Source organism: Vanessa atalanta, chromosome 24 (assembly GCF_905147765.1).
Source record: "Vanessa atalanta chromosome 24, ilVanAtal1.2, whole genome shotgun sequence".
Taxonomy (NCBI): Eukaryota; Metazoa; Arthropoda; class Insecta; order Lepidoptera; family Nymphalidae; genus Vanessa; species Vanessa atalanta.
In genome coordinates, this window is record NC_061894.1 from 2,880,199 (window position 1) to 2,896,016 (window position 15,818).

General features: G+C 32.1%; 1 protein-coding gene across 3 annotated transcripts in view; it reads right to left on the reverse strand.

Moving 5' to 3' along the window:
* LOC125073327 (nucleolar protein 4) overlaps nt 1-15,818 on the reverse strand; it is a 133,855-nt gene that overhangs the window by 3,425 nt on the left and 114,612 nt on the right. Inside the window, exons 5-11 of one of the 3 annotated variants that reach the window (XM_047684113.1) lie at nt 5,133-5,184; nt 4,716-4,790; nt 2,397-2,524; nt 1,569-1,739; nt 1,212-1,457; nt 829-939; nt 73-317 (exon numbers count right to left, since the gene is read on the reverse strand). In XM_047684113.1, coding sequence (XP_047540069.1) covers nt 73-317; nt 829-939; nt 1,212-1,457; nt 1,569-1,739; nt 2,397-2,524; nt 4,716-4,790; nt 5,133-5,184 — 1,028 coding nt within the window. Of the gene's footprint in view, nt 1-72; nt 318-792; nt 940-1,211; nt 1,458-1,568; nt 1,740-2,396; nt 2,525-4,715; nt 4,791-5,132; nt 5,185-15,818 lie in introns of all 3 variants that reach the window. The other 2 variants (XM_047684112.1, XM_047684114.1) reach the window with 2 other exon arrangements.

Genomic DNA, 15,818 nt, shown 5'->3' on the forward strand with positions numbered 1-15,818 from the left:
TATAAAATAAAGCATAACACTGATCAAGACTATTATTCTATATAAACGCAAGACAAAGGTCGGCAAACCCACCTGGCCGTCTTGCTGCCAGTGTTCCCGTTGGCGTTGTCCAGCTTCAGGCTGTTGTTGTTGAGCAGCGTGCTGTCGAGCGTGGGGCTGGCGGACGGGCGCGTGGTGTCGGGCGGCGCCTTGCCGTGCGCGCTCGCCGGCGTCGTGTTGGCCGAGCTCGTCACCGACGTGGCGGGGCTGCTCATGGCGCCGCTGTACAGGCTCAGGAACGACGACGCCACGGCCGACGTCGCTGTTGTGTCGATGGCCTGTGACGAATGAGGAGTATTTATAGTTTTACTGATTAAAATTTTGGTATCATTTGTTCTGTAAAAGTTCTAGAAGAATACGTGTTCGAAATTGTTCCGAATGTATTATTCCGTTAAACTTTCGACCGGGTTATATAGCCCAAATATTTAAAATTAAGGGTTTCGTTTTATTGCATTAAGATCAATTTAATGCTTTTTTATATAAATGTTACACATTTAACTCATATTTTAGAAATATATACTTTGCCATTGCCATTAAAATTGAAAACTTTAAATGAAAAAAAATAACATCTGGCTCATTCGCCTATGCCATTAAAAATTGACGTTCTTTTTTGTTCCAAGAAAAAAAGCAATAAATAACAAAATTAGCAAGAAATATGCTTATAAATTCACGCCAATTCATTAATTATAAGTATTTATTGACATTTAAATTAAAAGGGTCTTTTTTCGCTTTACAAATCGAAGTCAAACTGACCATAGGCGTAGGCACAGTGGGCATTGGCTGGCTTACAGGGTCTAGTCCGAGACGCATGCGCTTCGCGTTCAGGCTCTCGTTCTCGCACGCTTGCGCCAGGATGTGCTCCGCCTGTACCGACGTCAGGTGCGCGGGAGTTGGGCGTACCTGCGGAGTTATTATTAGACATAAGATACATTTTCATGTTAATCTTATCGAAAATCAACTGAGATTTTCGTTTGTTTATAGATTTAGAAGGCAGACAAGTATATTTGCTTAGGTATATGACATAAATGGTCGTTTTGTGTAATAATAAGAATACGTAATTTATCAAAAGTTATTTTTATAGCATATATTGGAATATACATAATTTTTCATTGGATGTAATCAAAAATAATAGTACTAAGATATCATAAATCAAGCAGAGATCGGACCCTCACCGCGGTATCCCAGGCATTGCCAGACGGAGTGCTTCCCCCGTTGCCGGTTGTGGGCCCGTCACCTCGCACCTTCTTATTCCGCCTACAACTCTTCAAGTATGTCCTGATTCGCTTTCGGGCACGCTCTGCGAACTCCGGAAATTGTCGAGTGCAGGAGTCTATTATAGCCTGAATTTTCTCCTTTGGCTGCTTTGAAATAGGAACTATTCTGTCTAGATTCTCGTCGACGAAGAGACGGACGAACATCTAAAACAAAATCATTGAATTTTTTACACTCTGCATATTATTAAGTGCAGGTATTGACTTTGACTTTGACACAGTCTATAATTATTTCTGTATAAGTGCAGGTAAACTTACATTAAACGCTTTTAGCCGTTCCGGATCGTGGTGTTGAGGATCAACTCTATCATCACTGTCATCGTCCGATGCTCCGCCGTCATCATCGTCTTTTGTCCGATCTGATGATGAAGTCTCATCGTGGGTAGACGCTGGTTCCACTGGTGTTGCTGACCCAATGTGGATTGGACTCTGTGAATATTATTCTGCTGTGTTACAAGAGTAGACAATATTGGTCTTTGTTACGTTTGCTATGTAAGACATTAACAATTAGTTAAATTTATTTGTTCTTATGTTAATGTAGATGTTTTTTTAGTTTGTGATCTTCGATATTTTTTATTTACCGTTGTAAATAAAGAACACCTTAGAGTATTTTTTTTACCAAATAATCATATCTCCACAGAAGCGTTAATTTTTTTTTAGTATTTCAATTAAAGTTATATCTTATGTGCATTCATTGACTTGGAATAATGTGTGCCAGCTGTTTCAGTGTAAATGTATTTATTTAGACGAGTATTTATTTAGACTACAACATAGTTAGCGATATAAAACAAAAACGAAACGAAAAAAAGGACACAATTAAAATAACAATGGCCGTACTATCGTAAACGAATGATCAGTATCATTATAGCTAAGTAAATTTTCATAGTTCAGTTTCAATGTCAAGGTTGAATGAACCCTTATTATTCAATGCTTGATATGGCTTGGTCGTAATACCTTTTTTTTGTTTGCAAAATGACCATTTACCATCAATACCCCAGTCCTGCTTGTCTGCCTTCGATCTCCATAAAATAGAAACCTTATAAGTAAAAGAAAATATATGAAACGTTTCTCAACCTTAAAACTCACCGAGTGTCCGGTAGCGAGAGGGGTTGGCGGTTTGGGGGGCTTACTGCCCAAGCCCAGGGCGCTGTGATAGGACGCCCATAGATCCGCCATGCTGTCTGTGCCGCTCTCTGTCATGTCACCGTTACGGCCTGTGTAATAAAACGATGGGTTAATATAGTCTTGTCAACTTTAAATATAAAAACAAAATTCAATTAGTGATTACTTACACCGATTAAATTTTATAATTCAATGTAAAGCATTTTATGAATCATATTTTTTGTTTTTTTGTTTTTTTTTTTTTTTTTTAAATATATTTTTGTGTCTAACTACTTTTTTATTTGTTTGTATATTTCGATTAAAGTTTATTGTATATTTTTTATCGATCGATTGGATGAAATCGTATATATTTAATGTTATTAAGTTGTTTTAAAATAACTAATGTTAAAAAAAAAAACAATTACTTCTACATAGATAACACTATTTATGGACGTGTAGTCACAAAAATTGCGGATAAAATATTCGTTTTTTTTTCCTCTATAATTCTATGCAAGGTAGTTTAAAATTTACTGCAAATATATTTTTATATGCATATTATAGATAACTGTTAATAGTAAGTTAAAAAATTGATTGCCTTAATAAGTGCATACTTGTAAGAGACAAGTGTAAGTACACAGATTCTCGACTTTATAAAATAGTACATCATAATGCTATTTAATAAAGATTATTTTTAAATTTAATATTTCTTTTGATATCTGTACGTCGGATCAAAGGATATTATAGAATTATGATAATCGTTAAATGTTTGTTTCGTACGTGTTAATTAATTAGATAACTACGTCATTTTAAATTATAAAATCATTTCAATGTGAGAATTGATTATTATCGAAAACTATATCTTAAGTACAAAATAGGTTCTCCTACATATTGTAAAATAAGGTGTTTTTAACGTAAAATGAATAAAATTACAGGCTCTCTAGTTAGTAGCATTTTTATCTTTATATTCGATTCCGTTTAAAAAAGTCCTTTTATAAAGAACCATGCAATCCGTAGTTATAGTATTCAACCTAGAAAATTTAACGCGAGTGTACATTCTAGTATTACATATTTAAAAACTTTATTAGTGAAATTTTAGTTGTAAATCTGTTCTATAGTAAAGCCAGCGTATATCTAAATGTTGGATGAATGCTTGTAATTAGGACGTCACGTAAAACGAACATAGATACATACCTCCTCGGATTATAGATTACAATAGAAGTGACATTTGTGAGTTGTGTATCCCATTGAATTACTCTCATACATGTCAAACTAGTTAAAACCTGTTTTCCGAAATTCTACTTCGATTAAATAAAAGATAATCTTCTCGATTATATTGTTGTTGTTCTAAAATTAGTATTGATGACATTTTCTATTTATTTTCTATTACACTTAATGTCTAAGTACATACATATTCTACACACCTATTACCTCTCTATACAGTTAAATATATTTCATTCCTCTAGAAATGTTACTTTACTGCTTGCTTATAAGGAAAACCGTTACTTACGTTATAAAAAAGCCTTAATTTTCGTTTAAATTATTACGTATTCATAGTCAGTCACTAAGGCGGCAGAAATTAATGATGGTGTGCAGGAGGCACCCGAGGGACCGGTGCATCTGCTAGCTAAATGTCAACTCAAACGAGCCTCGCGCCTATAAATAATTTTAGGTGCCGCAGAACGTCTGCGCCCCTGGTACCTACTGCTCTCTCGATATGGCTTCGCGAGCCATTAAAAATAGCAACGGTGTATAATGGAAAGTATATCAAGTAAAACTACATTTTTTCGTGGATCAATTGTTTCAATTATTAGGATTTAAGAATTTAGCTCACTTTTGTTTCTTTTAATTTGGTCTTGGAGATAAGTATGGTGACTATACCAAATTTCGACTCGTATATTAGATAAATTGTTTAGACAAATTAGATAATGCGTGGGGTCGTAAGGTTATACTTTATTGTGAATAAAAATATCTCAGCTAACTTTAAACCTGACTGTAACCGAAAATAGATATTTAATTTTAATAATTTACTCGTCGATATAACGCATTTGTAATTTAAAAAAAACAACGAGTTTAGTAGCATTTCTGATACCGGTTACTTGAAATGATTGTTCGCCATATTTAATTATGACGATGAACGTTCTTTATCATTATTATCTTGAATCACCTCGAATCTAATGCCACCTTATTTGTGTGAAACGTATTTAACACTACCTATCTTTTTGCTTCGCCATAATTGGGTCTAAAATGTATTTGGCATGTAAATGTAGTTGGCAGTATACTAAGTTATTCTAAATCGTGATTTACCTTGCGCCTGGCTGTGATAATTCCATGCCAGCAACATCATTTTCAACTTCTCAGCGTCTTTCGCGTAGCCATGACCTGCACCAGATCACATTTGCCAATCAATTTTAAAATTTGGAATAATTACATACAATGTTTTAAACTAACAGCCAATTGGAGGGTTCTTTTGACGAGACACAATTTTGTTTTTAGTTTTAAATATCGCGTGTGCCTCATAAAATACCTAATATTGATTTGATGCAAGCCAGACAGTATTTTAAATTTGGAACTTAAAATAGAAGCAGTCGGTCACGATAATAATATTTTAAAAGATTATGGTTTATTTTTTAGGTATCTCTTTTTTTGGCTATTATTATTGTGATCGATCATCATCATTCATAAAAACCTGTAAAATGTTTAAATGCGTGAAAGTATACTCACTAGAATAGTTGTCATCATCATTCATATCTGCCGGTTCTGGAGTTAGGTTATCCTGTAACAAAAAAATATTAATTAATAAATTAATTCGCGTAACACATTTTCTGTAACAAATAACAATCATATTGTTGTTTTCTCTTTTATTAACTCTTTTCCATGCTTGTGTCTATCCGGATGAGCAGGATATTCTAGGATGATGTCCGGGTACAGGGATAACCAGGCGAGCATGAGTTGGTTAGTGTTAAATAATTAATAAATTAGCGAAACGGCCGTCGGGCCGGGTCATCGCTCCTGCCCGCGGACGCGAATCGATAGTGTTTCAAATGGACATACCATTAAATATAACTTCACGTAAGTGCTGAACCCCTGGTATAGTTGACATTTAAGGTCTATTTGGGCCCTGCACTGCAATACCTATATTTATAGATTGTTCCTGTTATAGCATCAGTCGAAATAATTATTTTTGTTTTCCAGGCTAAGTTTTCCAATTAGTTTTTTATAATCATCATTGTTTCATATATGTATATAACAAATAACCCGGTATAATTTGTTGAACACATAATATAAGTTAATTTCATATACATTTAGAATAGCTTAAAATTAGACGAATGTAGAGTATGTCATGACAATAGTCAACAAATGAAGTTATAAAAAAACAAACAAATACTAAAATTATAGACAATTACTGAATTAATTAAAGAATATGATATCTAATAATAACTTGTAATATTTAAACGATTTCGCTATTAATAAATTATAAAAATCACGATGTCAATATACAAAAATAACGTGAAAAATGTTAATAACAACATCACATTATTTAGTATTTTGACGCAACGCTCGACAAAGCCCGGTTAGGCAGCTGGTGCGGGGACGCCATTATTTTTGCCAAGCAGGCAAAAACACTGCATTTACTATTTGCTGCTTATTCACTGGCTGTTTTAGGGCTTCAGCGTATTTTTAGACGTAAAACCGAGGTGTATTTTACACACTATATTTAAAAGTAAATAAGAATTCTTTTTCAAGTATATTTTAGTTAAGTATATTTTTTATATGTATCTGCTTCTTGCTATCTTGCGGTTTTGTCCGCATGGAATAGAACTATTCTTGTTTTTTAAATTATTATCGCTAGTATTTTAAATGTAAAAGATCGAATTTTATAGTGTTTTCATTTAGCTTGCTAATTTTCTATTAAAACTAAAACTAAACACCAATAAGTTCAATTCTTCCCTTGTCTATGAGTGTCTGGTTGAACGCTCTCGTTTTTTTTTTATTTTTTGTATTTATTGTAATGAATAAAAAAATATTAAAAACAAATTAAGACCGAGAAGAGAATTCTAGTTATTAGAACTAGTATTCAAATACACAGAACACTATCTATCACAGATAAACGGAGATGACTCGATGGATTGTCTAACCTCTGCTCCATTTACATGCGCATGTTAATCTACTAAAGGCCCGTAAAATGCCACTTTACTTTCTATAAAATATTTGGTTTCTTATCAATGATAAATATTTCTATTATATTTATATAATAATATTATTTTACTCGACTATATAACCTATATCATTAAAAAAATACGAATTCAATACTCTGTTCGAGTAGTAATAATATTAGGTAATGTATTTAAAATAAAATGTAACTTGTTCTATTCACAAAAATCATATGTAGACTCTACCTGCGCCATATATCTGATTTATATATCAGACATAATATATAATATACAACTTAAAAGCAACGGACGCATCTATTGTTTTATACAATTTATTTTACCGAACAACTATTAACACAAATTCATAAAAAAATTAAAGCAATTGCAAATAGCTACATTTTAGCACGCTTAATTTCACAGCCAGCGTCAACTTACGAAAACACACAAAGACTTAATTCAACAAGTGGCCGAACTCGATACAGTTTGAACATTGAGATACGTAAGATTTTGATATTTATGCCTATTCAAATAAGGTCGAATTTCGTTATTAATTTAAAGACACATTTTATACATTTACCTAAGATCCGTAAATAATACAATCACGACGATTTAAGGAACAGATTTTCGTAGACGCGAGAAAAGAGAAAAACAATTTGTCATTGTACATTTGTTAAGTTGTTAGTAATTTGATCCGTTGGCCTGTTGGCTGGTTGGTTGTTGGTAATAAGTGGTCGTCTAGTGTCAATAGCCAACCTGTATATTGGCTTATTGGCTACGCACAACCAACGAAGAGATCTTCACACTTATTGCCGTGTCATCCTTGACACAGCAAAACTTTAAGTGTCACCTAATAAAAGCATTTCATTATATAATGTACGGGATAAATTATCGGCCAGGCTATATGGATTAAGATAGTTATAATGTTTGAACAAATTTATTAATATTTTGAAGGAGTTATGTAACTCAGTAAATTGTGTTGACTAAACGAGGATCTATAAGTATTTATTTTAATAGTTATTTCATCACGTGACATCTTTGTCTTGTTTGTCTTATATAATATAGTTATTAAGAATTCAATGAAAAAGATTATTTCAAATCAAAAAGATTATCTTTAAGTTAAAAAATTCGGTCACAGTTTGTATTAATTTTAAATGAAATAATATGGCAACATTGAAACCTATTATTATTAAATATAACGTATCATAATTCATTATTTGTACAGTCGATATATCTATATTTTGATTGTAACAAAATTCTGACAAGTTAGTTTATCGCAATGAAGCAATAACAATTAATTTAAAATGTAAAAAAAATACTATTTATTCCTAATAGTATAGTTTACCTTATACAGTATATCTTGACCTTTAAATGTCTATATTTTTATCTATAATTACTATTCTACTACTACTATTCCATTTTTAATTTATATATCTATTGTGGTAACGACATCGCTGTATGAGAATATTTTAAGCCCATGGAAGGAGTTCTGGAAAGAATTTTAAGCTCAGACCAGAACCGAGCTGTAAAAGTTTAGGAATCTCTTTCAATGCCCTTTAGAAACTAACGAAAAACCTTAAACGATTTAATTAATTAAAACATTTAAAAATGCGTTTAAAAATGTAACAACTACAAATTAATTCCCCGTGGAATATAAGCTAATTAAATAATAAACTAATTTCATTAGCTTTTACTTTAAGTAATTATTTTGTTTTACTTAAAAAAAAAATACTACCACTTTAATAGATATTTTTTTTATTTTATTTTTGTTTATGATGACAGGAAAATATTATTTTATATATTATTCATAAACTGGTAGCCTTACAATTGTAAGCCATTTGCGTAACAAATAAAATTTTAAGTAAACAGAATTCTTAACCTCGATAAATAATGAAGGTAGTCATTTTCGTATTGCTTACATTATTAAATAAAATAACTGAAATATTGCACAATAATCGATGTATTTCGTTTAAAAAAAAGTGAGAAAAGCATGAGCAGGCTACTAGTCCGAATAATAAACACTTAGATGTAATCGTGTCACCTTCTCTAAGTACCAGGTGCACATAGACAGTTAGGAGTTAGGTGGGGTGATATCGACCGTCTTAGGGCGGTGGCCAAGGACCGCATCTGCTATGCGGACACTAAATATCCGTTGACCCTTCCGCACTTATGTATACCTAGTAACGTATGCCCATTGCAATTTAGTCGGTAATTAATTACACCTCAATGACAGATAAGGTTCAGCGATGCGTGTGTACATAACGGGAATACATAATTACTGTATGTATATGGATATTGCCAGCGCTATTGATAGATTATCTGTTAAAAAAGAAACTAATTTCCTGCTCAATAAATTAGATCTAAAGTTTAAGAGACAAACACGCTGACATTGCATTAACAAAAGGCAGGTGTAGACTATTTAATCAAATTTCCAATATTTTTTTCTAACACAATGCAAAGCATGATATAGAATTTTAAAAGCAAACAAGCTAGAATCGTTTTTGACGGTAAAGTTCAAAAGATATATGCTTCTGGATACTGCTTTTCCCCTTTGCATCAGCTTCACCAATTCATTGCAATTTTACGCTTTAGAGTTTTCGCTATAATTTCGTTTATGCCTTAGTAATTCATTCGGAGCCGCATTCAAACCGCTATTCCGCGACAACCTGGGATGGGTCATCTGTCGACGGGGAATAAATTGTGAAATAACCTAGTTTCCGATACAAAATAACTGCAAAATTCGGCATCCACCGCTTATATACCTACTGACTATGTACTGATACATGGCCTATGTACCGCAGCGCCCCCTCGTGGACTCCCCGTGTAGTGCCACCCCGCGAATAGTGATGTGTTTATCGGATCCATCGATACTCGATTGTCGATAGTACTGCAGCAGTGTGAATTATACAGTACCACGTTTTAATACATATTGCTTTAATTTTTATTAATGTTGAAGTGAAAAAGTTTCGTAGGCAATCAACCTATCAAACACTATCTTCCAGTAGTACCTACAGTCTAACAAATCTTTTTATACCCAGTAAAAATAGTTATCGTTGCAAAATAGTTAGATTAAGGAAACAAAACATTATGCTTATTTTCCTTATTTAGCTTACTAGAAGTCTCCTTGAACCAAAAAAATTACCTCGTCAACTTACTATCAAGTAATTCGATTTCAAAAATAGAAGACACAGTTTTATGAAATCTAAAAAAAAAACAAATAAACAGCGAACAAAAATATAAATTCCCACATCAATTAGTTTTATCGATAACTGTAATCATCGCACGGTGCGGCAATCAGGTGGCAGTCAGCGTATAATCATTAAATACCCACGCGGGGTGATGACGCCCGCGGCACCACCCGGCCCGCCCGCGCCCAATTATGAAAATACGAACAAAATACATTTAAATTTCAACGTCAAAGGGTGCTTCGATTATCGATCGGATGTATCGATAATATAGTCACATCCTTATTCTTTGTTTGTCATCAGACTCGTTTATAAGTATCTTTCAGGCTCAACTTTAGTATTATCTATCTGTTGAGGGATTAAATAAATTAATATATTTATAATTATTTTTAATTGTTGTAATTTCCTTGTCGTCTAGAAATCTTAATTGTTTATAGCCTAGATGTAATGATAATAATTAATTTGATAATGAATAAAATTAGTTAATTCGTAGAATAAACTAAGTTTTTTGGTATATACTGTAAATATGATACCGATGACAAAACATTGTCAAATATTGTCTATATTATATGTCGCTATATATTTATAACACCCAGTCATATGTAATTTATACTTCAGGGAAATAAAAATCCAAGCAAAATTTATTAAAAATGATATTCTCGCTCAATTTAATACTTTTATAATTCATTTTTATTAATAAAAGGCAAAACCATTGCCTAACAAGACTATCCAGCGTTTAAAATAAAGTTTTCAATAATAAATTAATGTATTTATTATTGAAAACTTTATTTTAAGTACCAGAAATATAATCGATACTCAAAAGTCTTCATTTATTTAACTGATTTAATGTTATTTAATCTTTAATACAAATAATTCTTTCATTTTTTGTATGGTGATATTTTTCTGACCGATTTTGGCTGCTGCGACCAATCTCAAGGGAGACTCGCCATCTACGCAGGATGCGTTATTGTACAAATGTGTTCGCAAACGCAAGTGCACTCTGATAATCCGATGGGACGGCAAATCCTACACGACCGGAAGTTCAGGACCAACGGCTTAACTCTCTGTGACGAGAGTTTACACCGAAATGATACCAAGAAGTGTTAAACAAAAAAACCCAACTAATATCTATCGAATCCCCCTGGGATCTGAACCCAGGAGAACCCTTGTGAATCGTATTGTATCGTATCGTATGTATTGTATCGTATTGAGGCAAAGGGACCAGCTGAGGTGTATTTCGACTCAGCTGTACACCTACATAGCTAACTGGCGTCTTTAGCAAATAAAAATACGTGAAAATTAACTGTCGTCATTTGTTTAGTGTGTGCCAACAATAAATATATTTCTTTCTTTATATAAATTTATATAATGCGTTATGGTACTATATCAAACATCAAACATCATATATCATTTTCATGTCACTAATATTTATTATCATCTTGGATGAATTCAAATTATTAAACGAACACACAATAAATGTACCAATACCAATTTCCTGGGTTGTACTTAACCAACTAAGCTCAATTGTAAGTTAACGAATTATTTATCTGTTGAAATTATTCGAAATTAACATTCAAATGTATGCAATTGATTACGGTTACCGTCATCGCTAAGATATTTCATGCTAAAGATTATAATTACATTATAATTTACACAATCTTTATAAATAAGGGAAATTTTATCGTGTCACTAACTGAAAAAAACGGCTAAATCAATCCATGTAAACTTTATACGAGAAGAAGAAGCAGTGGGTTCCTGAGAAGGTTTTAGTATATATAATACATGACAGACAATGTCCGTCGACGGTTTTACTCGTAAAATGTTGTAATAATAGACAAAAGGCCGGGAGTCTAGAAAACGCGAAGAGGTAATAGCGAGTTCACATTATTTTCATATTGTTTAATTTTCATCAAGTGTTCTATGGTAAAGGTAAACATACTGAAATGACTATATTGGTCATATGAAATTCTGCCACAGCATTGAAACAACTATGAGATACTTAACCCGTTTAAATACGTTTTTTTTTACTGTATAATTTACTAACTCAAAAAACTTGTCCAAGAAGAGCCAAGACTCTCTTTCATTTGCATATTAAGAGAATTACTCTTAAATATCCGAAATGCTTTCAAACTCTAGTGAAACTTCTTATCCTTTTTATTTCTACATGATTATATGAAATAAATAGATTTTGAGTTCATGTCGAGACCTACACACCACCTAAATACCTAAATAAAATGTAATGATTTAGATCATATTTATATATTTACACAAATTTGAATCCGCTAACTGCATTGACAGAGTAAATCATTAAAAAATCAAGCAAGTCTTATACTAAAGCATAATGGTGCGGAATTAATATATGAAACTTTTAAAATGATTACAAATCAATATCCTTCATGCTCAATATCAAACAAACCATTGGCAGAATAATTTGTGCTCAAGTACAAATATTTACCATTAAAAAAAGATACATCATTCGTAACTTGTAATTGTAATTGAATAACATATCTGAAAATAAAAAATCGTTCTTCTCCATCCTACTTGACATTGGCGAAATAATCTGTGCCCTGTCAGCACAATTAAAAGCCATTAAACTAAGTATTTAATTAAATTAAAAAATCGTGTCATCAATGTTGCTATATTTTATAATCTTTCCACTCGTAAATGATAATTCAACAAATTAAAACAAACAGTCAAAAACAGTCGAAACCCGAATCTAATTCTGTCTAAGTGTTTTTCATCTAGTTTGTATAACTTTTAACTATATTTATTTTGAAAGGAAATATATTAAATAATTATAAAGCCAGTTTAATTACAGGCATAAGAGATGGAATATTTTAGATCCCGTGGCTTCAGTTACACAGTAATGTCAGTGCTTGTTCCTACGGACGAAGTTGACCACTTAACACAAATTGGCCCATTTACTTGTTTTAAAAAAAAAGTAACATTTATTTTTAACATAGCACTTAAATTTCATACGTTATAATATATAAAAATGATATACTTCTTTAACGAAACAATCTGAAGTAAGATTACAATATATTTTAAACGACATGATAGTTATTTGATATAAATTTTAATAGAGAAATGTATGATTAACTGTATTAGTTTTATTAATATGTTTAAGATACCAGTTGTAAGATAATGGTGCATCACACAATTCTGGGTACACACCAATTCATAAGATATTCTACCACCAAGCAGCAATTCTTGGTATTGTGGAGAAATGGGACATAACATCTTAGTTCAAAGTTGGTTGGGGCATTGGCGATGTAAGGAATGGTTAATATTTGCCAGTGCCAATATCCACGTAGGGTGGTGACCACTTACCATCAAGTGGCTCATTTGCCATATCATAAACAAATCTGTACTAGCCTACTATTGTTTGCCTTTCCCTATTTATTTTGTGAATATGCCGATGCCGTTTCTTATATTAAAGCATAATTAATAAATTAAATTAAATTAGTAATTAAATAATTTGCACGATCAAATAACTTTACCTGAATTCGTTATATTCAATTTAAATCCTATTCACATAAATTTCCTAATTTATAATTTTTTGAAAATTCGTAAAGGGATCATATTATATTTTGTATTTCAAATATGATAGAGATAATCATTTCTTATCCACGCATAAATAACAATATGCACGTATATATATATATAACTAATAAAAACAACTATATATGTCTAAATATGTTGATTACTTCACAAATATTTGATTTGATAAAATCCTTTACAAATGTTACAAGTCTTAATGCTATGTGAGAAATTTACAATCGCCAATTTTTTTTTATTTACTATATATAAGTAATTGTATGTTTGTTCGACTGAGCACATAGTCTTAGTGATTTCCACTAAATGAAAAATATTTTTTTAATTATACAAGAGATAAATTATTCCTATATGCCGACTACAACATACAGGAATGGCTAAACTATAATTACGTCATTTCTTATAATATTCCTTGCTGTTAAGTCCAGTCCATAACCTAAAGAGCCAGAATCGAATCTGCGTCTTTCACATCGATGTGACCCGTGTAACATTGAAATATTCATTGAAGCAAGCGTTTGATATTCTCCTTATTTTACAATGTTTCCTTTTAAAGGGCATAATCAAAAAGTTAAATAAAGTCATGTTTATGTAATCTAAATTTGTAAATTTTTATAAATTTTATACGCATTGGTATAACATTTTATGTAACAGATTTTTATTACTGTCTGTAATGCAAAATCGAGATTTTTTTTCGTTTGCAAAATATATTTTTCAGCCTACTGAAAAGTATTTTTCAGTAGGCTGAAAAATATAGATGGCGACCACGAATAGTTTACAAATTAGTAGATATGCCCTGAAAAAATGTACAATTTGTGAAATTTAAGTTTCATGAGAGTCTTTTAAAACCATTCGAGTCCGAGCAAAAAACAAGTATTGCGCTACGCTACGCTAATAGCTCGAATAAGGTTTTTTTTCATTTGCCATTTCCAGAACTTTTTACCCGTCTCGACCAGGAGCGCAGCAGCGGGCAGGAGTCTTCGCGGTCTTTCAAAATAAACGGCTTCCTTTAGCATTCTGCTGGCTCGGTAGTTTCGTTCGCTCCAGTATTTTTAAAGCGGACAGCGCCCCCCTGCGGCACACGCGGGGAGGCCCCATCACCCCACGTACCCCTCCCCCACGCCCACACACAGTAATACCATAACGGGTGCGAGCTATGACGAGATTATCTACGTACGCGTATATACCCATACAAACGTTGCCTATATACCAGTAGTACATAGGTACATAAGCGATGACTTGTGTACATAGCAGCATTGATTTACTGGGCCGGACGCGGGCTGTCATCGGTGCGATGACAATTACAACATATGAAGCAAAAATTAATCACACCAGATTATAATATTTATGTTAATAAAAGATGAAATAAAATAACACTACAATAAACAGCAACCATATCAAGTTCACTAACTTAGACTACAAAATAATTTAAAAAAAGAAGATTTTACTGAGCCTATACTTAAAACTTATCTACGCGATAATAAAATCATATTATACTTTCTATTAGAAAGACGTTGACATATTATTTTTTCTTTATATTCTTTATTATATTTGACAATTTCTATAGAAATATTGTAACATTTCAAATGAACTAAAACTAAACGTTTTTATGTAGACTTCCTTTGTTTTTTGGTCTCGTGAAAAGGGTGCTCAATACACAAACTAGCATTAATTAAAGCCATAATACTTGTTTACTGTACCAGATCCTGTTATATTCACGAGATGGTGGCAAATTAATAAATAATTGAAATGCTCGGGGGCGCTAGGTGCCTAAGAATCACGCTCGTACGCGGTGAAATGTCGAATAAGATGGCATATTCACTGACTATTCTATATTCTTAGACGATATAATTGCATTCTAAATAAAATTACCCCGAAATACATTATTTAATAATATAATATATAAGGGAAAATAGTATACATAGCATATTTTATTATGATTGAAATAAATATATTGTAATCATATTGTCTACGAGCATACTAAGCGTATTTCTGATGTCTTTTTTTTCGAACCGGTGGTAGCTTACTTAAATCAATGAGTGTTATATTGAATAAAGATTTTAATCTTGTTTATTACGGTAAATGTTGTTAAGTCAAAATGAGTTGAAGTGTATTAACTAGATAACTAAAACTCGGAGTTGTCTTATGTGCAGATATCGATAAAATAACACGCCCGAAATGTATAATACAAATCGTGTTAATATTTTAGGATAACAAAATATATATTTTTTTAAGATATTTCAAATTCAGATATATATTCCAAAAACAAAAATCAGCAAACTGTTGATAAATATGTACTAGAACCTGGAATATGAATTATTTATTACTGATAGTGTATTAGTTCTCAAATTTTAAAGAAGATAATATTGAGGGTAGGTATTGGCGAACAATCAATTGCTTGCATCCCCAATGCCCTACAAACATAAAGCGCCTCCGTTGTGGTCCCTTGTGCCTTTAATTACGCTGGCGCACAAGCCATTGTCGCCAACATAGATGGTGCATAAGATACAATTTTTGATGAC